Source organism: Mobula hypostoma, chromosome 8 (genome assembly GCF_963921235.1).
Source record: "Mobula hypostoma chromosome 8, sMobHyp1.1, whole genome shotgun sequence".
In the NCBI taxonomy this organism is placed as follows: domain Eukaryota; kingdom Metazoa; phylum Chordata; class Chondrichthyes; order Myliobatiformes; family Myliobatidae; genus Mobula; species Mobula hypostoma.
The window spans coordinates 40955491-40981845 of NC_086104.1; the positions used below are offsets into that span (position 1 = coordinate 40955491).

At 39.7% G+C, this 26355-nt stretch overlaps 1 protein-coding gene across 1 annotated transcript in view; it reads left to right on the forward strand.

Annotated features, from left to right (window-relative positions):
- Positions 1-307: 307 nt before the first annotated feature.
- The window catches only part of utp25 (UTP25 small subunit processor component), a 31017-nt gene continuing 4969 nt past the window's right edge, over positions 308-26355 (forward strand). The window contains exons 1-10 of the mRNA XM_063055716.1: positions 308-463; positions 2080-2119; positions 3199-3436; positions 3616-3810; positions 15178-15263; positions 17364-17768; positions 22523-22736; positions 24502-24704; positions 25509-25691; positions 26082-26194. Coding sequence (XP_062911786.1) covers positions 357-463; positions 2080-2119; positions 3199-3436; positions 3616-3810; positions 15178-15263; positions 17364-17768; positions 22523-22736; positions 24502-24704; positions 25509-25691; positions 26082-26194 — 1784 coding nt within the window. The 5' untranslated portion in view covers positions 308-356. The remainder of the gene's footprint in view (positions 464-2079; positions 2120-3198; positions 3437-3615; positions 3811-15177; positions 15264-17363; positions 17769-22522; positions 22737-24501; positions 24705-25508; positions 25692-26081; positions 26195-26355) is intronic.

Consider the following 26355-nt stretch of genomic DNA (forward strand, 5'->3'; position numbering starts at 1 on the left):
TGTTTATTTCCTTGGACTGAGATGGCCTTCAGTTTCATAAAGTCTCAATGATAACCACTTCTTTGTTAATGGTAAAATAGCGAGGACTCTTACAGCTCAAACAAACCGGAGTCCCGCCCTTCTCAGTACTTCCAGCAATCTGATTGATCGTTCTTTCCCCCAGTTAACACGCCTTCTCTGAAATCCTGGACGATGATTGGGTAATGCTAAAATCAAACACACCACGGCCATATTTTTCAGCAAATGGGATACATGAAGAGGCCAATCAGCCAATCGCGTGGTGTCATATTGGGAGGTGATTTAGCTTGGGCAAAAACTCTAGGAAACGCGTGGCCCTCAGTTTTGGAAGTGTGGCCATGGGGAAAAGGAAAGGTAGTAAAAGGTCGGAGATCATTAGTACTTTGACCAAGAAACAGAAAAAGCACCTGAGGGACTTTGGGGAGGAACATCCCTTTCACGATAAGTAAGTTAACTATGCTCTATTTAATCCAGATGAAGGATCTCAACCCGGAAGATCCACTGCCTATTTCCCTCTACAGATGTTGCGTGATCCGCTGAGCTTTTCCAGCGTCTTGTTGGTAACTGTCTACTGTTTGTCTGCTGGGGAACAATCTACTTTTGAAATTGGATTTTATCACTTTTTGCACACTACATAATACTAGTGATTTTCTACCGGCATATTTAAGTGCTGTAAGAATAAGAAGTACAAGGTTTGTTGCGATTTTCTGACAGGCATGGTTGTCACGTCAACAATTGGTCGCTGGTCCAATGTTATCAAATGTTTAAATTTCTCTTTTAAGGCTTTGGACGTTGGCAACCGTGGGATCGATTGTCCATTCCTAGTTTTCCTTAGAAATCTGATGCTGAACCAATTATTTTCTAAGATGCTCTTATAATATTACAAACACGAGAAAGCCTGCAGATGTTTCTAATAATATTGGTGGCCTTTCCATAGTTTGGCTCAGTATTATATAACAAAATAGTGCAAAATCACTCAGTTGGGATGGTATGAAACTTGTAGTCCATTGATTATTGGTGTTTAATCTGCCATGATTGTGTTGATCATTTTGTGTTGTTGGAGCTGTACACATCTAGAGAAGTTAGGGCACATCAGACACAAGGAAATCTGCAGATGCTGGAAATTCAAGCAACACACACAAAATGCTGGTGGAATGCAGCAGGCCAGGCAGCATCTATAGGAAGAGGTACAGTCGACGTTTCGGGCCGAGACCCTTCGTCCTGACGTCCTGACAAAGGGTCTTGGCTGGAAACGTCGACTGTACCTCTTCCTATAGGTGCTGCCTGGCCTGCTGCATTCCACCAGCATTTTGTGTGTGTTGCTTGACGGCATATCAGAATCAGGTCTGCTATCACTGGCACCTGTCGTGAAATTTGTTAACTTAGCAGCAGCAGCAGTTCAATGCAATACATGATAATATAGAAAGGAAAAATAGTAAATCAATTACATTAAGTGTATTAAATAGTTAGATTTAAAATAGTGCAAAATAGTAATAATATATAAAAAATGAGGTAGTGTCCAAAGATTCAATGTTCATTTAGGAATCGGATGGCAGAGGGGAAGAAGCTGTTCCTGAATTGCTGAGTTTGTGCCTTCAGGCTTCTGTACCTCCTCCCAGACAGTAACCATGAGAAGAGAGCATGTCCTGGATGATGGGAGTCATTAGTAATGGACATCACCTTTCTGAGACACCGCTCCTTGAAGATGTCTTGGGTACTGTGGAGTCTGGTACTCAAGATGGAGCTGGCTAAATGTACAACTTTCTGTAGTGTCATATTTCATTATACTTTTAATTTATACTTAGAGAAATAGGAGAAAGTTCTCTAACTTGTAAATTGCCAGTCCCTTGTACGCTTTAAATTTGAATTGCTGTTGTGTTTTTTTTAAGTGTTTTTTAAATTTCCGTGGGGAAAATGTTTTATGTATTCCAAGAGCAACAACTTGCCTGTACAACTGTTGGACTCATCAGTGTGGAACTTGGAATAATCCATTGAATTGCTGGGAGGAGAGCCTAAGTGATGCCTTTGGCTAGCTTTAACTTGTTGGGTATTATTTTACAGGGTGTCTGACAAAGTCGAGCCAACTCAGATTGTTGAATTGGTGAGTTTTGATTAACTTGTGTACCTGCCATTTCTTATCAAAGACGATGCAAAATACATGTTGAACTTAATTCGATCTCGTATGCAGTTACAAAGTCACAAGTTACCAGATCCTACTGCAATTTTGATAGAAGGAAGGCTACTGCACATTCCAGTAGGACCTGAGTTCAAGTCACCAGATGCTTTTGAATCGTTCTTGCATGCTTCCCTTCATCTCTTGTTCCTTAATGGCTGGAGAGAGCAGTTTTGACGTAGATTGGTGTCCCAACTTGTGGTGAAGCAGTTCGTTGAATGTTTACTGGACCAATGCTTGGTATGGGTGGGTTGTTTTGTGAGGAAGGGTGGGACAGGCCAATGAATCAAGATGAGTTTATGTCATATGCACAGGTTCAGTGAGGTACAGAAACCAGTGGAAAAATAAAACTTGCTTGTAGCAGTATCCCAAGCAAGTAGATTTGGAAAACACATAACATAAATTGTATGTAAGTTATATATGATAGTGACACTGAGTCAAAAAAAAAGACATTTGTACAAAAGTATAATTTGAAACAAATGTACAGTAATGCAAAAGGTGATCCATTGTGTTCACTGCTGAGGTAGGATTGCCGATGTGCAGATCAGTTCAAGAGCTGATTGTAGGAACATAGCTGCTCCTGGACCTGGTGTTGTGGGACTTCAGGCTTTTGTATCTCTTGCCCTAATGTGATAGTGAGACAGATCTGACCTAATTTCCTGGGCAACATTCTTAAAGGAACATTGTGCAGAAAAAGACAGCATTGAAATGCATCACCGGCATAACTGTCATCTGCACCTGAAAGTAACTAGTTGAAAGTGTGATTCATCCCAGAAGTTTCTACGATTGCAATTTGCTCAAGAAATTCAGTGTTATTCTGTAAAGAAATAATTGATCAACATATTCTAGGCTTTGTTATGGATTTGTGTGAGAAGGTTACTCATATTTTTGTGCAGTATGTTCCTCGGAAATGATTCCAGACATATTTTCTTTCCAATATTGGGAAATTGTTGTTGATGAACAGAGTTTTCTTTTGTTAAGTGACTTCGTGTGAAATATATTTTCAGTCTGATAGCTCAGAACAGTCTGATTCAGAAAGTGATGCAGAATCTGGCCTGGAACAAGTGACTGCCTACCAAAACCTGTGTTCCACCTTAAAAAACACTGCTTCAGATGAAAGTGACTGTGACAGTGAAAGTGAACTTGAAGGAAAGACAGAGGATGAAGATGATGAGAGGGAAGACTTGGAAGAGGACATAGATGAAGATGTTGCTAGTGGAGTTGAAGATGGCCAAGGAGAGGGAGGTATTTACTAGTAATTTATACATAGCTTTGCTTAATAAATGTCTGAATATGAGGAGAACCCAATATAAAATTTTATTAGAAAAATCAATATAAAGATTTTATTTTCTGATGTTAATTCATAGCCTACTACAACACTAATTTCATTTATTTCTTATACGGTTTTTAAAACTTATTAACAGGCGCATTGAGTGATGCTGAAAATAAAGACAGTACTGCAGAGAAAGAGCTTGAAAATGATGCAGTGATACAGGATAGAAAAAACACTGATGACCTGGAAGCTGATTTCACTGATGTAAAGAATGAAGCCAAATTCTGTCTTGAAAGTAACTACAATGGAGATGAAAATGAAGTTTCTTACACAAACAGTTCAGAAGGTGGGATCTTCGTTTATATTTCTTTCTGTGCTTGCTGCTGCCATCAGGTAGAAGGTACAGGTGCTTCAGGATTTGCACCAGCAGGGTTCAAAAACAGTTACTACCCCTCAGCCATCAGGCTCTTGAAGGAAAGGAGGTAAGATAGATAGATAGATAGATATACTTTATTAATCCCGAGGGAAATTTGGTTTTGTTACAGCCGCACCAACCAAGAATAGAGCGTAAATATAGCAATACAAAAACCCCAACAATCAAACAACAAAATGCAAACTATGCCAGATGGAAAAATAAGTTCAGGACCAGTCTATTGGCTCAGGGTGTCTGACCCTCCACGGGAGGAGCTGCATGTTCGATGGCCACAGGCAGGAATGACCTCCCGTGCCGCCAAGTGTTGTGTCATGGTGGAATGTAGAAAGAAACTACATAGAAAAACTACAGCACAGAAACAGGCCTTTTGGCCCTTCTTGGCTGTGCTGAACCATTTTCTGCCTAGTCCCACTGACCTGCACACGGACCATATCCCTCCATACACCTCCCATCCATGTATCTGTCCAATTTATTCTTAAATGTTAAAAAAAGAATCTGCATTTACCACCTCGTCTGGCAGCTCATCCCATACTCCCACCACTCTCTGTGTGAAGAAGCCCCCCCTAATGTTCCCTTTAAACTTTTCCCCCCTCACCATTAACCCATGTCCTCTGGTTTTTTTCTCCCTTTGCCTCAGTGGAAAAAGCCTGCTTACATTCACTCTATCTATACCCATCATAATTTTATATACCTCTATCAAATCTCCCCTCATTCTTCTATGCTCTAGGGAATAAAGTCCTAACTTATTCAACCTTTCTCTGTAACTGAATTTCTCAAGTCCCGGTAACATCCTTGTAAACCTTCTCTGCACTCTTTCAACCTTATTTATATCCTTCCTGTAATTTAGTGATCAAAACTGAACACAATACTCCAGATTCGGCCTCCCCAATGCCTTATACAACATCATCATAACATTCCAGCTCTTATACTCAATACTTTGATTAATTAAGGCCAATGTACCAAAAGCTCTCTTTACGACCCTATCTACCTGTGACGGCACTTTTAGGGAATTTTGTATCTGTATTCCCAGAACCCTCTGTTCTACTGCACTCCTCAGTGCCTTACCATTAACCCTGTATGTTCTACCTTGGTTTGTCCTCCCAACATGCAATACCTCATACTTGTCTGTATTAAACTCCATCTGCCATTTTTCAGCCCATTTTTCCAGCTGGTCCAAGTCCCTCAGCAGGCTCTGAAAACCTTCCTCACTGTCTACTATACCTCCAGTCTTTGTATTATCAGCAAATTTGCTGATCCAATTTACCACATTATCATCCAGATCATTGATATAGATGACAAATAACACTGGACCCAGCACTGATCCCTGTGGCACACCACTAGTCACAGGCCTCCACTCAGAGAAGCAATTCTCTACTACCACTCTTTGGCTTCTTCCATTGATCCAATGTCTAATCCAATTTACCACCTCTCCATGCATACCTAGCGACTGAATTTTCCTAACCAACTTCCCATGCGGGACCTTGTCAAAGGTCTGACTGAAGTTCATGTAGACAATATCCACTGCCTTCCCTGCATCCACTTTCCTGGTAACCTCCTCGAAAAACTCCAATAGATTGGTCAAACATGACCTACCACGCACAAAGCCATGTTGACTCTCCCTAATAAGTCCCTGTCTATCCAAATGCTTGTAGATTCTGTCTCTTAGTACTCCCTCCAATAACTTAACTACTACCGACATTAAACTTACCGGCCTATAATTTCCCGGATTACTTTTCGATCCTTTTTTAAACAACAGAACAACATGAGCCACTCTCTAATCTTCCAGCACCTCACCTGTAGACAGCGACAATTTAAAAATTTCTGCCAGGGCCCCTGCAATTTCAACACTAGTCTCCTTCAAGGTCCGAGGGAACACCCTGTCAGGTCCCGGGGATTTATCCACTTTAATTTTCCTCAAGACAGCAAGCACCTCCTCCTTTTCGATCTGTACAGTTTCCATGATCTCACTACTTGTTTCCCTTAATTCCATAGACTTCATGCCAGTTTCCTTAGTAAATACAGACGCAAAAAACCTATTTAAGATCTCCCCCATTTCCTTTGGTTCTGCACATAGCCGACCACTCTGATCTTCAAGAGGACCAATTTTATCCCTTACAATCCTTTTGCTCTTAATATACTTGTAAAAGCTCTTTGGATTATCCTTCACTTTGACTGCCAATGCAACTTCATGTCTTCTTTTAGCACTCCTGATTTCTTTCTTAAGTATTTTCTTGCACTTCTTGTACTCCTCAAGCACCTTATTTACTCCCTGCTTCCTATACATGTCATACAACTCCCTCTTCTTCTTTATCAGAGTTGCAATATCCCTTGAGAACCAAGGTTCCTTATTCCTATTCACTTCGCCTTTAATCCTGACAGGAACATACAAATTCTGCGCTCTCAAAATTTCTCCTTTGAAGGCTTCCCACCTACCGATCACATCCTTGCCAGAGAACAACCTGTCCCAATCCACACTTTTTAGATCGTTTCTCATTTCTTCAAATTTGGCCTTCTTCTAGTTAAGAACCTCAACCCTAGGACCAGATCTATCCTTGTCCATGATCAAGTTGAAACTAATGGTGTTATGATCACTGGAACCAAAGTGCTCCCCTACACAGACTTCCGTCACTTGTCCTAACTTGTTTCCTAACAGGAGATGCAATATTGCATCCCCTCTAGTTGGTCCCTCTATATATTGATTTAGAAAACTTTCCTGAACACATTTTACAAACTCTAAACCATCTAGACCCCTAACAGTATGGGAGTCCCAATCAATATATGGAAAATTTAAATCCCCTACCACCACAACTTTATGTTTCCTGCAGTTGCCTGCTATCTCTCTGCCGATTTGCTCTTCCAATTCTCGTTGACTATTGGGTGGTCTGTAATACAATCCCACTAATGTGGCCATACCTTTCCTGTTTCTCAGCTCTACCCATAAGGACTCCGTAGACAAGCCCTCGAATCTGTCCTGCCTGAGCACTTAATTTTCCCTAACAAGCAATGCTACTACCCCACCTTTCATTCCTCTGCCTCGATCACATCTGAAACATTGGAACCCTGGAATATTAAGCTGCCAGTCCTGTTCCTCCTGTAGCCAAGTTTCACTAATTGCTCTAACGTCATAATTCCACGTGTCAATCCACACCCTCAACTCATCCGCCTTCCCCGCAATACTCCTAGCATTGAAATATATACACCTCAGAAGACTTTTACCACCACTCACAACCTTTCTACTTGCGGCTTTGCTTGAAGTTTTAACATCATTTATTTTCACCCCAGCCACACTGTCAGCTCTGGCACTCTGGTTCCCATCCCCCTGCAAATCTAGTTTAAAGCCTCCCCAGTAGCACTAACAAACCTCCCTGAAAGGATATTGGTCCCCCTGTAGTTCAAGTGTAACCTGCCTCTCTTGTACAGGTCCCACCTGCCCCAGAAGAGGTCCCAATGATCCTGAAATCTGAAACCCTGCCCCCTACACCAGTTCCTCAGCCACTTGTTCATCCTCCAGAGCATCCTATTCTTACCCTCACTGGCACAGGTAGCAATCCTGAGATTACCACCCCTGAGGTCCTGCTTTTCAACTTCCTACCAAGCTCTCTATAGAACCATAGAACCATAGAAACTACAGCACAGAAACAGGCCTTTTGGCCCTTCTTGGCTGTGCCGAACCATTTTCTGCCTAGTCCCACTGACCTGCACACGGACCATATGCCTCCATACACCTCCCATCCATGTATCTGTCCAATTTATTCTTAAATGTTAAAAAAGAACCCGCATTTACCACCTCGTCTGGCAGCTCATCCCATACTCCCACCACTCTCTGTGTGAAGAAGCTCCCCCTAACATTCCCTTTAAACTTTTCCCCCCTCACCCTTAACCCATGTCCTCTGTTTTTTTTCTCCCCTTGCCTCAGTGGAAAAAGCCTGCTTGCATTCACTCTATCTATACCCATCATAATTTTATATACCTCTATCAAATCTCCCCTCATTCTTCTACGCTCCAGGGAATAAAGTCCTAACCTATTCAACCTTTCTCTGTAGCTGAGTTTCTCAAGTCCTGGCAACATCCTTGTAAACCTTCTCTGCACTCTTTCAACCTTATTAATATCCTTCCTGTAATTTGGTGACCAAAACTGAACACAATACTCCAGATTCGGCCTCCCCAATGCCTTATACAACATCATCATAACATTCCAGCTCTTATACTCAATACTTCGATTAATAAAGGCCAATGTACCAAAAGCTCTCTTTACGACCCTATCTACCTGTGACGCCACTTTTAGGGAATTTTGTATCTGTATTCCCAGATCCCTCTGTTCCACTGCATTCCTCAGTGCCTTACCATTAACCCTGTATGTTCTACCTTGGTTTGTCCTTCCAAAGTGCAATACCTCACACTTGTCTTTATTAAACTCCATCAGCCATTTCTTAGCCCATTTTTCCAGCTGGTCCAAGTTCCTCTGCAGGCTCTGAAAACCTTCCTCGCTGTCTTCTACACCTCCAATCTTTGTATCATCAGCAAATTTGCTGATCCAATTTACCACATTATCATCCAGATCATTGATATAGATGACAAATAACAATGGACCCAGCACTGATCCCTGTGGCACACCACTAGTCACAGGCCTCCACTAGGAGAAGCAGTTCTCTACTACCACTCTTTGGCTTCTTCCATTGAGCCAATGTCTGATCCAATTTACCACCTCTCCATGTATACCTAGCGACTGAATTTTCCTAACTAACCTCCCATGTGGGACCTTGTCAAATGCCTTACTGAAGTCCATGTAGACAATATCCACTGCCTTCCCTGCATCCACTTTCCTGGTAACCTCCTCGAAAAACTCCAATAGATTGGTCAAACGTGACCTACCACGCACAAAGCCATGTTGACTCTCCCTAATAAGTCCCTGTCTATCCAAATGCTTGTAGATTCTGTCTCTTAGTACTCCCTCCAATAACTTAACTACTACCGACATTAAACTTACCGGCCTATAATTTCCCGGATTACTTTTCGATCCTTTTTTAAACAACAGAACAACATGAGCCACTCTCCAATCCTCCAGCACCTCACCTGTAGACAGAGACATTTTAAATATTTCTGCCAGGGCCCCTGCAATTTCAACACCAGTCTCCTTCAAGGTCCGAGAGAACACTCTGTCAGGTCCTGGGGATTGATCCACTTTAATTTTCCTCAAGACAGCAAGGACCTCCTCCTTTTCGATCTGTACAGTTTCCATGATCTCACTACTTGTTCCCTTAATTCCATAGACTTCATGCCAGTTTCCTTAGTAAATACAGACGCAAAAAACCTATTTAAGATTTCCCCCATTTCCTTTGGTTCCGCACATAGGCGACCACTCTGATCTTCAAGAGGACCAATTTTATCCCTTACAATCCTTTTGCTCTTAATATACCTGTAAAATCTCTTTGGATTATCCTTCACTTTGACTGCCAATGCAACCTCATGTCTTCTTTTAGCACTCCTGATTTCTTTCTTAAGTATTTTCTTGCACTTCTTATACTCCTCAAGCACCTTATTTACTCCCTGCTTCCTATACATGTCATACAACTCCCTCTTCTTTATCAGAGTTCAATATCCCTTGAGAACCAAGGTTCCTTATTCCTATTCACTTTGCCTTTAATCCTGACAGGAACATACAAATTCTGCACTCTCAAAATTTCTCCTTTGAAGGCTTCCCACCTACCGATCACATCCTTGCCAGAGAACAGCCTGTCCCAATCCACGCTTTTTAGATCCTTTCTCATTTCTCCAAATTTGGCCTTCTTCCAGTTAAGAACCTCAACCCTAGGACCAGATCTATCCTTGTCCATGATCAAGTTGAAACTAATGGTGTTATGATCACTGAAACCAAAGTGCTCCCCTACACAGACTTCCATCGCTTGTCCTAACTCGTTTCCTAACAGGAGATGCAATATTGCATCCCCTCTAGTTGGTCCCTCTATATATTGATTTAGAAAACTTTCCTGAACACATTTTACAAACTCTAAACCATCTAGACCCCTAACAGTATGGGAGTCCCAATCAATATATGGAAAATTTAAATCCCCTACCACCACAACTTTATGTTTCCTGCAGTTGCTTGCTATTTCCCTGCAGATTAGCTCTTCCAAGGACCTCCTCACTCTTCCTTGCTATGTCATTGGTACCGATGTGCACCACGACATCGGGCTGATCACTCTCCCACTTCAGAATGTCATGCAAGCGATCAGAGACATCCTTGACCCTGGCACCCGGGAGGCAGCAAACCATCCTGGATTCTCTGTCATGACCACAGAACCTCCTATCTGCACCTCTAACTATCGAGTCCCCTATCACTACCGCTCTCCTCTTTTTCCACTCTCCCTTCTGCACTTCAGAGCCAGACTCAGTGCCAGAGATCCGGCTACTGCAGCTTGTCCCAGGTAAGTCATCCCCCCCAACAGTATCCAATACAGTACACTTATTGTTGAGGGGAATGGCCACAGGGGAACCCTGCTCTGCCTGCCCTTTCCTCTTCCCTCGCCTGACAGTGACCCAATTTCCTGTCCTCTGCTCCTTTGGCATAACTACCTCCCTGTAGCTACTATCTATAATCTCCTCATTCTCCCAAATGATCCGCAGGTTATCCAACTCCTGCTCCAGTTCTCTAACGTGGTTTGTTAGGAGCTGCAGCTGGATGCACTTCTTGCAGATGTCATTGTCAGGGACACTGGAGGGCTCCCTGACTTCCCACATCCTGCAAGAGGAGCATTCCAACATCCTGCCTGGCATTCTCTCTACTCTAAACAATCTGAACAAAAAACTTACCGGAACCAACCTTGGCCTCTGCCTGTTCTCGCCGAAGCCTGTTGAGCCAAAGCTGTCCCACTCTGACTCATTCCACTCCGACGATGGCCGCTGTATATGGTGGTCTGCTTTTAAACCTTGGTGCGCTACGTCACGCGCCTGCACAGTGCAGACCCTTCTCCCCAAGCAGTGTTTAAAAAAAAAGACTTTTTCTACCAGATTTTTTCACTCCCGAAGTGGCCGAAGTCCAACAGTAAGAAGTTCAATATCCAGTCTGCCAACATGTTCCTCCATTGTAATATGCCCTGGATTGCACCATCTGTTGTTAACCAGATCGGTAAGCACCCAACTCCTTTACGCTTACCGCTCTCAGTGCACTTCCAGTCAGGTGGAACGGTATTACCCACCGAACTCCTCTTCTCCAAAAGTCTCTGTTGTCTCGACCCGGTCCTCTTTCCTCGACTTTGTGATAACTACACTCATTTAGGGACTCTTTTATTTTGTTATTTTATGCTGTTTATTTATTGCTATTATATCTGTATTTGCATAGTTTGTTGTCCGTTGATCCTGTTTACAGTTCCTGTTCTATAGATTTGCGAAGTATGCCCGCAGAAAAAGAATCTCAGGGTTGTATGTGGTGATGTGTATGTACTCTGATAATATTTTTTTTACTTTACTTTTACTTTACTCTTACTCTGCATTCCATCGTTCTTTGTTTTAGTCTTTGTCTCAAGTACATCTTGTTCTACACTAGCAATGCAAATTGTATGTGGTGAATAAATATTAAGTTAATGAAATATCTGTTTTGTATTTTAGAAATAGAAAAGGAACTTCTTTCATTTACATTTTTGAAGTGTGGTATGTGCTTCCAGAGACAATGACACTGGCGCTTTCTGTCAGATCCATCCAATGTGTGTTGTTATATTTTTTGTTTAATAACAAGCGTGGGTCTTAAGCCTATAAATCCACAACTAGAGATACTCCCTCACAACTGTGCATGGAATTTGCCTGCTCTGCTTGGGTTTCTTCCATGTGCTCTGGTTTCCTCCTACCTTTGGGGCGCCGTGGCAGCGTAGCAGTTAACGTGACGCTACTACAGCTCAGGGTGTGGGAGTTCAAAGTTAAATTCAGTCACAGAAGTTTGTACATCTTTCCTGTGAGTTAGTGACTTTCCTCCTGCGCTCTGGTTCCCTCCCACATTTTAAAGATGTACCCATTAGTCATTGTAAATTGTCCTGTGATGGGGCGAGGATTGTGGGTGAGTTGTGGGCGGTGCGGTCATCAGGCCAGAAGGGCCTGTTGGGTGCTGTATCTCTAAATAAAAAGTAAATTCCCAAAGACAAACAGGTTAGAAGGTTAATTGACCACTGTAAATTGCCCCAGGTTGTAAGGGATGCTAGAACCTGAGGAGGCATTGAAAATTGGGCAAGAATAAAATAGGACTATTGTAAGGTTAATGTAAGTGTTTGCTTAATAATGGGCAGAGACTTATTTTGGTCCTGTTTTGGTGTCATATGATCCTAACTCGATGACTATGTGTTGGAAAGGTAAATGGGTTACATTTCACATAAACAGTTTTGTCAGAATTGAAAATTTCAGTGAGATTCAGATTCGGGTTTATTTATTACGTATACACTACATGAAAACATACAGTGAAAAGCATCATTTGCATTAACAACCAACAAGGTTGTGCTGAAGGCAACCCACAAGTGTCATGTCATATTCTGTTGTCAACATGGCATGCCCACAGTGCTCGGCAAAACAACAGAATACAACAAAACGACAAGAAGCAACAAAGCAGCAGAAGCAAACGAGCCCCTTTCCTCCCTCCCACCCACCCACCCACACTCATGGGCAGTCCTCCAACTCCGAGATTCATTCTCCAGGCTTCAGCCATCGGGCTTTGACTTCTGGCCTTCTGATGACCTAATTTAAAAATGTGGAAGGATCTCTTTTATGTGGGAGGGAACAGTGTATCCATTTATGAGGATGTGCAAAATATAAGTTACCAAGAAACAAAAGTGGCGTTTAGTAATGTGGAACTTGCTAAAATACAGTAAAATAGCATGAATGCACTGAAGTAAGTTAAGCATCAGAGATAAGGAATTTGAGGGTTGTGTGATGGATTTAGTTAAGGGAGGAGGCACAGGTTAAATAAACTCCAGCATTAACTGGTAAAGGACTTTTGCTGTGCAGTATATATTTATACTTCAGTCTAAAACACCAGATGTTTCTAGGTTTGTACATATAAGACCATAAGATATAGGAGCAGAATTAGGCCATTTGGCCCATCGAGTCTGCTGCTCCATTTCATCTCGGCTGATCCAATTTTCCTTTCAACCCCAATCACCTGCCCTCTCCCCGTATCCCGTCATGCCCTGACCAATCAAAAATCTGAAAGTGTATATTGGCATAGGTTGCTAATCTTTTTCCATGGAGAACAGAATAGAAATAGGGGCCTGAAAGAATTCTACCTTTTTATTTAAATAAATTTGTAACCAAATGGTTCTTTCTGTCTTTAAAAGAAAATCTATTGCCATAAATGCCTTCTTTTAGTGCTTCAATGCATATTTTTGGTGACTTAACTCAATTTGTTAATTTATATTATAAAACTATTCATGCAGAATTTGTAAATGAAATACAGTTGCAAGAAAAAGATTGCAACCCCTTCGCAATTACCTGTTTTTCTGCATTAATTACTCATAAAATGTGGTCTGATCTTCATCAAAATCACAATAATAAAATCTGCCTAAACTAATAACACAGAAACAATTGTACTTCTTCTCGTCAATACTGAGTACACCATTTAAACAATCACAGTCTAAGTTCAAAAAAGCATTTGAATCTCTGGGTTAATGCTTTCTACAAAAGCTATTTGGAGTCAGGTGTTCCAATCAATGAGATGAGATTGGTTGTGTGGGTTGTAGAGGTGCCCTGCCTGAATAAAAAAAGACACAAAGTCAGGTTACTGACACAGCCTGCTCTTCTCAAGAAAGATCTGTTTATGTGCACCATGCATCAATCAAAACTTTCAGAGGACCTTAGAAGAAGAATTGTAGAGATGCATGAAGCTGGAAAAGGCAACAAAAGCATCTCTAAAGACCTCAGTGTTCTTCAGTCCACAACAGGAAAAATTGTCTACAAATGGAGGAAACTAAGTACTGTTGCTACTCTCCCTAGGAGATCACACCAAGAGCACAACGTGCAATGCTGAGGGAGGTGAAGAAGAACCCAAGACAGCAATCCCTAGAACTTGCTAAAGTCTCTGTTCGTGTGTCCACTATAAGAAAAACACTGAACAAGATGGTATTTACAAGATGGTCAATATGGAGGAAACCACTACTCTCCCAAAAAAAAAGCATTGCTGCACATCTCAAGTTTGCAAGAGCCTACCTGGATGTTCTGCAATGCTTCTGCAACAATGTTCTGTGAACGGATGAAACAAAAGTTGAACTTTCTGGTAGAAATCCAGACTGCCGTGTTTGGAGGAAAAAGGGCACTGTACACCAACACCAAAACCTCATCCCAATTGTGAACTGTGTATGGTGGAAGCAGCATCATGGTTTGTGGCTGCTTTCCTGCCTCAGGACCTGGACAGCCTGCAGTAGTTGAGGGAAAAATGAATTCAAAATTGTATCAAAGCATTTTACAGGAAAATATCAGGGTAGCAGTCTGTCACCTGAAGTTTCATGATGATGCAACAAGATAATGAACCGAAACACGAGTAAATCGACAACTGAAAGGTTTAAAAAAAAAGAAAATTCATGTTTTAGAATGGCTAAGTCAAGAGTCCAGACCGTAATGTAATTGAGATGCTGTGGCATGACCTGAAGAGGCTGTTCATGCAAGGTATTCTAAAAATACTGATGAACTGAAACAATTTTGTATGGAGGAATGGCCTAAAATTCCTCCTCGCTGTTGTGCAAGTCTGATCAACGTCTACAGGAAACATTTGGTGGAGGTTATTGCTGCTAAAGGACGTTCTACCAGCTATTAAATACAATGGTTCACATACTTTTTCCACCCTGGGGTGTGAATGATTAAACAATGTGTTGAATAAAGACGTGAAAAGTACAATTGTTTGTGTGTCATTAGTTTAGGCAGACCATGTTTGTCTATTGTGACTTCGATGAAGATCAGACCACATTTTATGAGTAACTAATACAGAAAAGCAGGCAATTGCAAAGGGTTCACAAACTTTTTCTTGCAATTGTAGTTAATTTATGATGGAGTACAGATGGTATCCATTGCAGTTGTTCATTTTGAGGTTTTATGTATGGAACTGGGTCATTTTGAGCTGTGTGCATCAATCATTAATGATGACGGATTAATAATGCATTTTACATCTGGAGAACAGCCACAGTAAATTAATGATCTTTAAATACCAGCCTCAGTGTATGAGCTGGATAGCACAAAATTCATTGCTGAATTGTGGATTTTTTTGTCTGTAATTAGTTTTTTGTTTACAAAGACTACACTTTTCCTTTTCAGATCCCTTTAAGCAGCATGTGGACACAGAACTAGACAGCAATGATATGAAAACCATAACCCAGATTAGAAGTACAATGCAGTGTAAGGTAATTGCAAACAAGCTATTCAGGTTTTGACTTTAAAAAAAAATTGTTTCTGATCCTTGAGTTTATTTTTGAATAATATTTTATTAATACTAGGGTCAAATGGCTACAGATGTTTGCTACATGTTGCCCTAGTGAATTATGGGTTAGGATGAACAATAGATTATTTCATCCTGATGTCAAAGAGGAATGACTTGGCTTTGGTAATTAATATTATACCATTCTCTACAAATAATTTTACTGATAATTATATTAGATGGTAAAAACAGATTTGACAGTTGTTAATAAATACACAATACTGGTCTGACGTACAAAAGTGAATGACACTCCCTTTACCAGCTATAGGTGATCAGTTGTCATCCTTTTTCCATAATGAGGAAATATTTATAATACTGTGCAAAGGTGTTTGGCACCTTAGATTTTTTAATATAAATTTTATTTAATTTTTTTTTGTCTTCTGCATCATTGTGTCAGTAGAAAAGAGCAGGTTTTAGATTTCCAATCATTCATTTTCCAAAAAATTAAATGTTACAGAGAATTTTAAAATATATTTTGTTAAAGTAACATTTTATGTAATAGCCCACTTTTCAAATTAAAACTTGATTACTTTGTAAGTATATAGCCAGTGCATGATTAAACAAAGATAACAACAGGTGCTAATGATCAATGACATAATGAGTTGAATGAACTAAACTGATAACTGAAACAAGTGTAGAAGGAATCAAACTGGGCAAAGGACAACCAAACTACAACGTGAGGATGTGGCAGATGTGACAGTTTAACCTTCAAATGATCAATTCTTACACCATGACAAGAGTAATAGCAGCAAGACACAAAATGGTCATCATGCATCAGAAATGTTTCTCCCAAGCAGAAATTTTGCAGCAGACAGGAATTTCAAGATATACTGCTTAAGCTCTTAGAAGAAGCACAAGGAAACAAGCACGACTGAGGACCAGAAACGCAGTTGTAGGCCACAGAAACTGAGTATAACAGGCAAGAGATACATCAAACTGACATCTCTTCTAAATCTATAGAAGTCCAGCACTGCTTTGAACTCGCAGAAACCATTGGAGCCCAAGTATACCCCTCTACGTTCCAGAGAAGTCTCGTCAGAAGTGGTCTTCATGGAAGTTCCTGGCAAAAAGCCATTCTTCCAAAGTAGAAACAAAACCAAGGGACTCACCTATGCACAAAAACACAAGGACTGGGCTGCTGAATAACGTGGCAGCAAGTGCTCTGGACTGATGGGTCAAAATTTGAAATTTCTGGCTCAAGCAGGAGGCATTTTGTCTGTGGAATTGCTGAAGAGCGCTACATGGATGAGTGTCTGCAGCCAACAGTGAAGCACAGCAGAGGTTCCCTGCAGGTTTGAAGCTGTATTTCTGCAAATGGAGTAGGTGATCTGGTTGGAATTAACAGAATCCTCAGGCTGAGAAGTACAAGCAGATTCTCATCCATCACACAATATCATCAGGGAAGGTGCATGACTGGTCCCAACTTCATTCTTCAGCAGGACAATGACCCCATACAAGATCATAAAGAACTATCTCAGCAAAAGAAGAACGGAGTTCTGCAACAGATGGTTGACCTCAACATCATCGACGCTCTCTGGGATTACCTGAAGAGACAGAAGCAAGCGAGACTTCTGCAAGTCTGCAGAAGAACTGCGGGAAGTACTCCAAGATGCTTGGGATAACCTACCAACCGATCTTCCTATTAAACTGCATAATAGTGTACCTAAGAGAACTTAATGCAGTTTTAAAGGCAAAGGGTTGTCACAGCAGATAGTGAATTGATTTTGTTTTCTACTGTTTACTCCTGTTTATAATTTTTTTTGATATTTAGTAGCTTTACATTTCATTATTTTTGAAAGCACCTTTGCTTTATATTTTTTCTTTCATATGCCTAAGACTTTTGCACAGTACTGTATGTATTTAATTAGTTAAATCATTTTGAATTATAATTCTGTTACAAGATTTAATTGAATTTCTTTTGAAAACTAAACTTTTGATAGATGTCCAAATATATTTAGAAAGTTTGTTTTATATGTTTCAAAAGATGAATACAATTGCTATCACATTAATATTTTATTTTTGCAAGTGGACTACTCTTGGACGCCTTGTATGGTCCAGCCCTCTGTTAAAGGAGACTTCAATCAAAGAGTTATCATGTGAATCTTTGGAAAATCTTCATCTCCAAAAACCTCTTGAAGCAACATGGCCTAAATTGAACAGTCAGACCCTTGCAAAAGCCAATCAGCAAGAATTCTTCACACCATTACAGCAAGGACTATTCTCCGTAATGAATGCTTACAAGGACTTGTATTATCCAGAAAGGACAGCTACTCAAAATGGAGAAGAAGTTCGCCGCACCTATTGTTTACACGTGATAAATCACGTATTGAAAGCAAATACACAGGTGCTAAGTAACAACACAAAGAAAAGAGACAGGAAAGCAGATGTTGATGATGATGATTTGAGGGATCAAGGACTTACAAGACCCAAGGTAAGGAGTATTTCAACATGACGACAACAACACCTGTGTTCCTGCACATAAATTTGATATTTTATTATGTATATATGATAGAACTCATGGCCGCATAGTAAATTATTAGAGGATATCAGTAACACATTTCTGCGGAACTATAAGTGAGTCTGCTTTGAATGTCTGATGAATTTATTGTGCTGTATATGGTCAATGATCGCAATGTCGTCAGGAAGGGACGAACTTGCTACAAGTCTGTTTTCAGAGTAAGGGCCTCTGGAGAGGCTAGAGGTAAGTGGAGATTCTGATGAACACACTCGATGACGAGGGATTCAGGTATTGGTATCATTAAAAATTGGGCCATTGGTATCATGTCCATTGACTGGCTAAAAAGAAACCTTGTGTCTCAGAAAGAAAAGTAACATTGCAGTGGCTACTATCGAGTCTTTAATTATTGCTGCTAGCTAACAGTCTGTTCTGCCATAATGAAGGGCTTGGCAAAGCTACAAAGAAAGTATAAGTGAGACTTTTTCATTATGTGTGTGCTTATTAGGTTATCTTATGATTAACAGCATCTCCACAACAAAAGACTACATGATCAACCTAGTCCTTCAATAGCTGTGAGTGCTTGGATGTGAGCTTTTCCATAGTAACTAATCAAGTACATATTCTATTGTTTTGAAAGCCAGAAGTTCAAAAGAGATGTGGAGAAATGGGTTGTCTGCTAAGTATTAGAGAGGGCTGAACCAACCATGGTTAATCAAGGAGATTAGGAGGATATTAAAGTTGAATTTTTAAAAAAATATAAGGATGTTTAAAAGTTGGTGATAGATCTGAAGATATTGATAAATTTAGAACCCAGCAAAGAAGGACAAAAAAATATTTAATAAGAGAAAAAGATAATGGCAAAGTAGTAAGGAATACAGTAATGGCTATCAGTTTCTTTTAACAGATGGAAAGGAAGGAAGAGATCTGAGAAAACATTACGTCCATTGAGAATGCGGCAGGAGAAATAGTTAGAATAAGAAAAGGGCAAGGAAAAATATATTTTGCATTAGTCAAGTTTATTGTAATTTAACTATATACATGTGTACCATTAAATGGGACAATGTTTTTCCAAACTAGTGTGTAAAGCACAGTAGTACACATAACACACATTAACTTACGAAAGTAAGGATAAAATCTACAGATGAATTATGCCTAAATAAACAGAAGTAAAGTGCATAAATTAGATATTGTAAGGTACAGAACAGATTAACCGTTAACACCTTGAAAGCAATGCGGCAGGGAGTTCAGAAACCTTGCCAAATAGTGATGCAGCTTGTCAGGACGTTCTCAATGGTGCTCCTATAAAATTCAGTTAAGATGGGGCAGAGGGAGCCTTGTTTGCCTCATTCTCCTTAGGAAGTGGAGGTGCTGCTGTGCCTTCTTGTTCAGGGAGGTAATTTTAAGGGACCAGGTGAGGTCATATAATAAAAGATGCTACAGACTTTCCATTAATATTGGATGATGCTTCGAAGGAATTAAATACCTACAGCAGTACTAGAAAATTTATATTAAGCAATGAATTGGGCAAAAGCCAAATAATCTCTTAATATGGTTGTTTGCAATCAACAATCAAAATAGAAAAACGAGTAGCTACTGAGATTATGGATGAATTGGCTATAGGTTTATAAAAATCCTAAGGTTCTGGAGAAGTGCCAGAGGGTTGGAAAGCTGCTAGTATAACATTTCTATTCAAAACAAAAGAGAGGAGGGAGCCAAAATGTGGGTAACTATAGGTTGATTAGACTAATATCTATCGTTAGAAATAGGTTAGACTCAATTATTAAGAAATAGTAACAGCACATTTGGAAAACTGTGATCTAATCAAGCAGAGTTAACATGACTATGAACAGGATTTTGTATCTGAGAAGGAAGTCTAGAGAGGACCAGTAGCTGTTCAATGGGGGTCTAAGTACAAGATACTAAATAAGTTAGGGTGGAGGAGCAACACCTTGTATTCCATCTGGGTAGCCTCCAACCTGGTGGCATGAACATGGATTTCTCCTTCTGCTAAAAATTTGACCCCCAGCCCCCGCCATCCTCTATTCCCCACTCTGATCTTTTACCTCTTCTCACCTGCTTATCACTTCCCCTGGGTTCCCTCCTCCTTCCCTTTCTCCTATGGTCCACTCTCCTCTCCTATCAGATTCCTTCTCCAGCCCTTGACCTTTTCCACCCACCTGGCTTCACCCATCACCTTCCTGGTAGCCACCTTCCCCTCCCACCCCCACCTTTTCCTTCTGGTGTCTTTGCCCTTCCTTTCCAGTCCTGAAGAAGGTCTCAGCCCAGAACATTTCTACAGATGCTGCCTGACCTGCTGAGTTCCTCTAGCATCTTGTGTGTTGTTTTAGATTTTCTGCAAACTTTCTTGTGTTTATATTTAAAATATTTTGCAGGCTATACATGACTTTTTCTCTCTGCAGTACAATCCTAACCATCAGATGTGCATTTCCAATGGACAGTGACCATGCCAGAGGTTTGGATTAAAGAATTAGATATTTTAATTAACTTTCCAATTTTAGAATCATAATAAGGTTTAATATCACTGGGATATGTCGTGAAATTTGTTGTTTTGCAGCAGCAGTACATTGCAATAGATAATAATTAGAAGACTATAAATTACAATAAGAAACGTGTTTTTAAAAATTAAATAAATAGTGTAAAACACAAAAAATATTGAGGTAGTGTCATAGTCCATTCAGAAATCTGATGGCAGAGGGGTAGAAGCTGTTCATAAAGTGTTGAGTGTGTGATTTTTAAGGCTCCTGTACTTCCTCCTTGATGGTAGCAATGAAAAGAGTGCATGTCCTGGGTGATAGGGGTCCTTAATGGTCTCACCATTTCTGAGGCATCGTCTTTGACTGTGTCCTCCATGCTGGGAAGGCTAGTGGCCATGATGGAGCTGACTGAATTCGCAACTTTGCAGCTTTTTCAATGCCTGTGCAGTCATCCCTCCATACTAGACGGTGATGCAACCAGTTACAATGTTCTCCACAATACATCTGTAGAAATTTGTGAGAGTCTTCAGGGTCATACCAAGACTCCTCAAACTCTTGATGAAATATTGCCGGTGTTGTGCTTTCTTTGTAATTGCATCAATATGTTGGGCCCAGGATAGATCTTCAGAGATGTTGACACCCAGGAACTTGAATCTGCTCATCCTTTCCACTGCTGATCCCTCGATGAGAACTGGTGTGTGCTCCCTCAGCTTCCCCTTCCTGAAGTCCACAGTCAGTTCCTTGGTGTTACATTGTGTGCAAGGTTGTTTTATGACACCACTCAACCAGCTTATCTCTCTCACTCCTGTTGGCTTCCTCATCACTATCTGAAATTCTGCCAACAGTACTTGTGTCATCAGCAAATTTACAGATGGAGTTTGAGCTGTGCCTAGCCACACAGTCGTGTGTGTAAAGAGTGTAGAACAAGCACGCATGCTTGACGTGAGCTGGTATTCATTGTCAGCGAGGAGGACGTGTTATTTCTGATCCGCACTGACTGTTGTCTCCCAGCGAGGAAGTCAAGAATCCAATTGCAGGAGGAGGTACAGAGGCCCAGGTTTTGGAGCTTGTTGATTAGTACTGAGGCTATGATGGTGCTGACCGCTGAACTGTAAACAACAAACAGCAGCCTGATGTAGTATTGCTATTGTCCAGGTGATCCAAGGCCAAGTGGAGAGCCAGTGAGATTGTATCTGCTGTAGATGTATTGTGGCGATAGGTAAACTGCAGCGAGTCCAGGTCCTTGCTTAGGTAGGAGTTGATTCTGGCTATGACTGACCTCTCAAAGCATTTAAGCATAGTAGATGTGAGTGCTACCAGGTTACTGAGGCTGCGCCTCTTGGGCACTAGTATGATTGCAGTATGATTAGTAAGCATGCATTTATGGAAATTTCAGACATGTCTTGGAGTATGAAAGACAGTCATAAATTATTCCAGAAGCTGAGACTGTGATAGAAAGGAAGACTCTACTCCCAGTTTTGCCCCCTATCATTCATTGGCTGTCAGGGCCTTAGTGATATGCAGCTACAGCTTTTCACTGCTAAAATCTCGCTGCTCGACTGGCAGGGTGAAGAGCTGTCTCAATTTGACCCAGTTGAGTATGGAGAACCACAACCACTATTCCAAATCCAGTCAGTTTGGTCCATTTTCATGTTTAAAAACATTTGCTATGTACGCCATCTGTAAGAGCAGCAATGGCAACATACGAAAACAGATACAGTAGTTTTAATGTGGTAAATGGAGGAGACTGAGAGGAATGATGCTTTGGCAGAAATGGCATTGTAGGATATGATGAATTACAAAATTATTGTGGAATAGATGCACATCATAAAGTGGAAATATATTCTAAGATAATACTTAAAATATTCCTGTTACTTCAGTGCGATTGTCTCTACTGATAAAGATGGTGATGGCTTGTAAACTAATGTACAACATTTTTTTACATTTGGTAGAACATTTTTGTGCCAATCCCCCCTCAAATTTAATACATTCATAATAAATAAATAAATAAATAATGATTTCCACTTCATGTAATGAAGGACTTCAGATAAATGTGTTGAATGCTTTTAGATATGTGTCATTGTAAATGTCAGGCCTTGGACTTTTTTCAATAGGGAAGGTAGCGACCATCCTTGTTTCTTCCATCTAGCTATTGAAGCTGTTGGGGAGAATATTGCCTTATCCATAAATGTATTGATCACCACTAATATTCTTTAAAAAATTCATTTTCAGGTTCTTATTGTGGTGCCATTTAGAGATTCTGCTTTAAGAGTGATACAGACTTTGATTAGTCTTCTTGATGCAAAAGATAAGCTGGAAATAAGCAATAAAAAGAGATTTAAGGATGAATATGGTTCTGATTCAAATGACAAACCACCAAATCTAAAACGACCTGAAGATTATGAAGCTATCTTTTCTGGCAATATTGATGATCATTTCCGAATAGGTAACTTTATTGTGTTTGTTAATAGATGAGAAATTATTGAAGACTGTTATCCTATCTTCAGTACATAACTATTCTGGAAGTTAATGAGATTTCTTTTGAATTCTCAGTTGACTCTTTGCTGTTTTCAATAATTGCTCTAAAGCACTGTTACTAAAAAAGTAAAGTTTGTAAATTCCTATCACCTGAAGCAAGGACAAATCTGCCAATACAATTTTTTTCATCTTAATTTTCTAAACTTGGATCAAGTTCTTTCAGCTACTGTATATAATATCTAAATCAAAGTACTAGCGTAAGTGAACATGCCAACTGGTTACAATAGCCTTTTAAGGTGTTTCAGCTTTTAGTTGTAAACTTTCTACATCCATATTCTAAACATAACTGATAACAATGTTTTTCCAGCTGGATTAAAATAGGAATTGTTTGTAGAACAGTAGTAGGTACTGGAGTAAATTGTGCTTAGAGCAAACAAGAATAGAGAAATCAATTCCAAATATAGATTTTATAGCAGTAATTTTTTCTTGAGTCTGCTCTTAAAGTATATTCCCTGATCTCTGAATCCCTTTCGTTTCTTCCATAAGGAAGATAAACTCATTTCTAGCAGTATACTTTCTCTTCCTCCTTCCCACCACCCCACTCACAACTGCTTTACTTTTCTGCCTGTTCATCTCCCGTTTCCCTCTGAACAAAATTGAGAAGGTGTCAGTACAAGGAAGCTTAGTTCTTTCCTGCAATCTCTTATTTCTATAGTGTTCAGTCTGTATTAATTTTGTAGAATGGTATGGAATAAACGTTCAGTTGTTTTGTGTAGTTTAGGAGGAAATTTTGTGGGCTGTTCCTAACAACATTATGTGTTGCTTTGTATCTCTCAAGCATTCACCTGGTAGAGGTTTGGAAATGCTTGCCTCCCCTGTCTTTCTTGCCTGGAGAACAAAGAGCACAGCTTTGTTTCAGTGAATGGATATCAGAAAAAGGGGCAAATAAAAAGTAAATTGAATATCCAGTTAATTTAACAGAATTGGAGTAGGACTCTGGCATTTCAGTTTGATATTCTGTAAATATTATTTAATATTTTAATGCAAGATTTCTTAATTTCCTGGAGTCACATAGCAAGTATGTCCACTAAGCCTGTTCATTTATACCATTTCTAGCCTAACCCTACTTTGTTCTTGCTGCAATTCCGTTAACTTCCCTTCCCTATATTACCTAGACCAACACCCACATCCAGTTCAGCCACTAACCTGCAATTTACAGTCAACAAGTAACTTCTTAATCAATGTATCTTTGGAGGAAACCAAAGCGCTCAGAGTGGAGATACATATGGTCACAGGGAAAATGTGCAAACTCCATACTCACGAAAGTGGAGGCCAGGAGTGATTCTGCCTCACTGGAGTTGTGAGGCAGCAGCCCTGTTACTATGCTACTTTGTCTCTTAATATTTGATTCTTTCCAGTTAGATGTTCAAAACATTTCTTGTTTGTGTTTTAATAATTTGGTTTCTTGCCTTTTTGACTGCAGTTACATAGGTTGTCTCTTCTGCCTTGCCAATATCACCTCTCACTTTTCTAGATAACCAGACTAAAGGTTTTTGGGTTCACGGTGCTGTGATTGACTGAACCAAATTCACACCAACTAGGTGTCACAAGGACTGAAAGGCCAGCTGCTATACCACAGAATAAATATATTTGTAATGGCATTGAGGGGTGAAAGTGGAGAGCTTCTTCAATATTTATAAATTCATTTATGCCTGTTTGTTTCTATTATGTAGGGGTGGCCATCCTTCGTAGGAGTATAAGATTGTATGCACCATTTTATTCTAGCGACATCATCATTGCTTCTCCACTGGGCATGCGAACAATTGTCAAAACTGAAGACGAAAAGACGGGGGACTTTGATTTCCTTTCCTCCATTGAAATCTTAATTATTGACCAAGCTGATATCTATCTTATGCAAAACTGGGAACATGTTGTGGTGAGAAGTTCTATTCAACATTCCTGTTCAGGAGATTGTCTGAAAAAAATCATTTCACAGTATAATTTATCCCAAATATGCATTTTCTTCAGGGCAAACTAATAATTCTGAAGACATTTTAAGAGTTGGCATGACAGCTGCCAAAGTTATAAAGGGTGATGTGTTAGGTAACTTGAAGTTTGTTTATTGACTGTTACTCTTCAAATATTAACATTTCATAAAAAGCACGATTCCTGATTTCAAAATGTATGCTACTTTCCATTTGGTATTTTATGTGAAGATGCTCTGTTTAGGAATTTGCCAAATGGAAATAAAACAAATTTATAATCTCTGGTTTGTGCAGAGTTGGCATTTTAATGGAATTATGTTAAATCTAAATAAATTAGAGAAGCTTTGCTTGTCTTTATGGAAAAACTACCAAAATATTAATCACCTGATTTTTGAAAAATTAGTAGTTCAGAATAGCAACTACTCTCTAGTGTGTAGGTAAAGGTGACCTTTATCTGACATGAATAGGTATAGTAATCTACTACATTTGGTGTAATAATCTACTGTTTTTGGATTTCTATGGGCAAAAAAAAACATGCAAAGCTTCTGGATTTTTGTAAAAACCACCTTCTTCAGTCATATAATTCTGAGAGCATTTGAATCACTTGTGATTCCAATACAGTTCATTCTTAATGCCCCAACAAATTTGCGTTTACGTCAGAACACTAAATTCAGTGGAGTTCATAACATTTTATTTTGCAGGTGATGTCTTGTGTAGGTTTATTTATTTCAGCATTTTGTTCTCACTTCTTACAGCACCTATTGAAAAATCTCAACCAACAACCTCGTGAACCACATGGAGTAGATTTCTCTCGTGTGCGTATGTGGAGTCTGAACAGTTGGTCCAAGTATTACAGACAAACTTTGATCTTCAGCGCACTTCAGAATCCACAGATTAATTCTATTTATAGTAAACACTGCTTCAATTATAAAGGACAGGTTTGTTTATCATGAACATTTAAAAAAAATTGATTTACTGTGAATTGAGGTTTTTTCATAGTTTGAGTTTAATGCAAGTTTCAGTTAATTGAAGTCATTCATAACTCATCACCTCATTAAGGTTAATTCAGTTATGCATATATAATAGTTTACATTGATTGTCTAGTTTTGCTTAGTAGCTTATCATGGCTTTTCACATTGTATCGTGTATTATTTATGTGTTGCTATATTTGCGTCACTGTAAATGTGTGCTTTGCATTATCTTAAGGCTGCACAGGTTTTTATACCTTTCCCTTAAAACCCAACAAAAGTTTTTATTACACAATATCACTAAATTAAGTTTCAGTTGGTCAGCAGGATAAAGGTCATAATTCTTTTGCTGTCTTTTAGGTGGCTGTGAGGAACATGCCTCAGGCTGGTTCCATTTGCCATGTTGTTGTGCAGTTGCCACATGTATTCCAGCGAGTCGATGTCTCCAGTTTCACAGGTTTACCTGATGCAAGGTATTGTGTTATGCTGGAATTCCAATGTGTAAATTTTTTGAAAAAAAAGCTGGATCAAATCTGAATTGTCTTTAATGTCACACTTACTTGCGGGAAAAGTCTGAGAGAAGAGGATTATTATTGCTAAGAAGTAACAATCGGAGATCAGTTGAATGCTATTT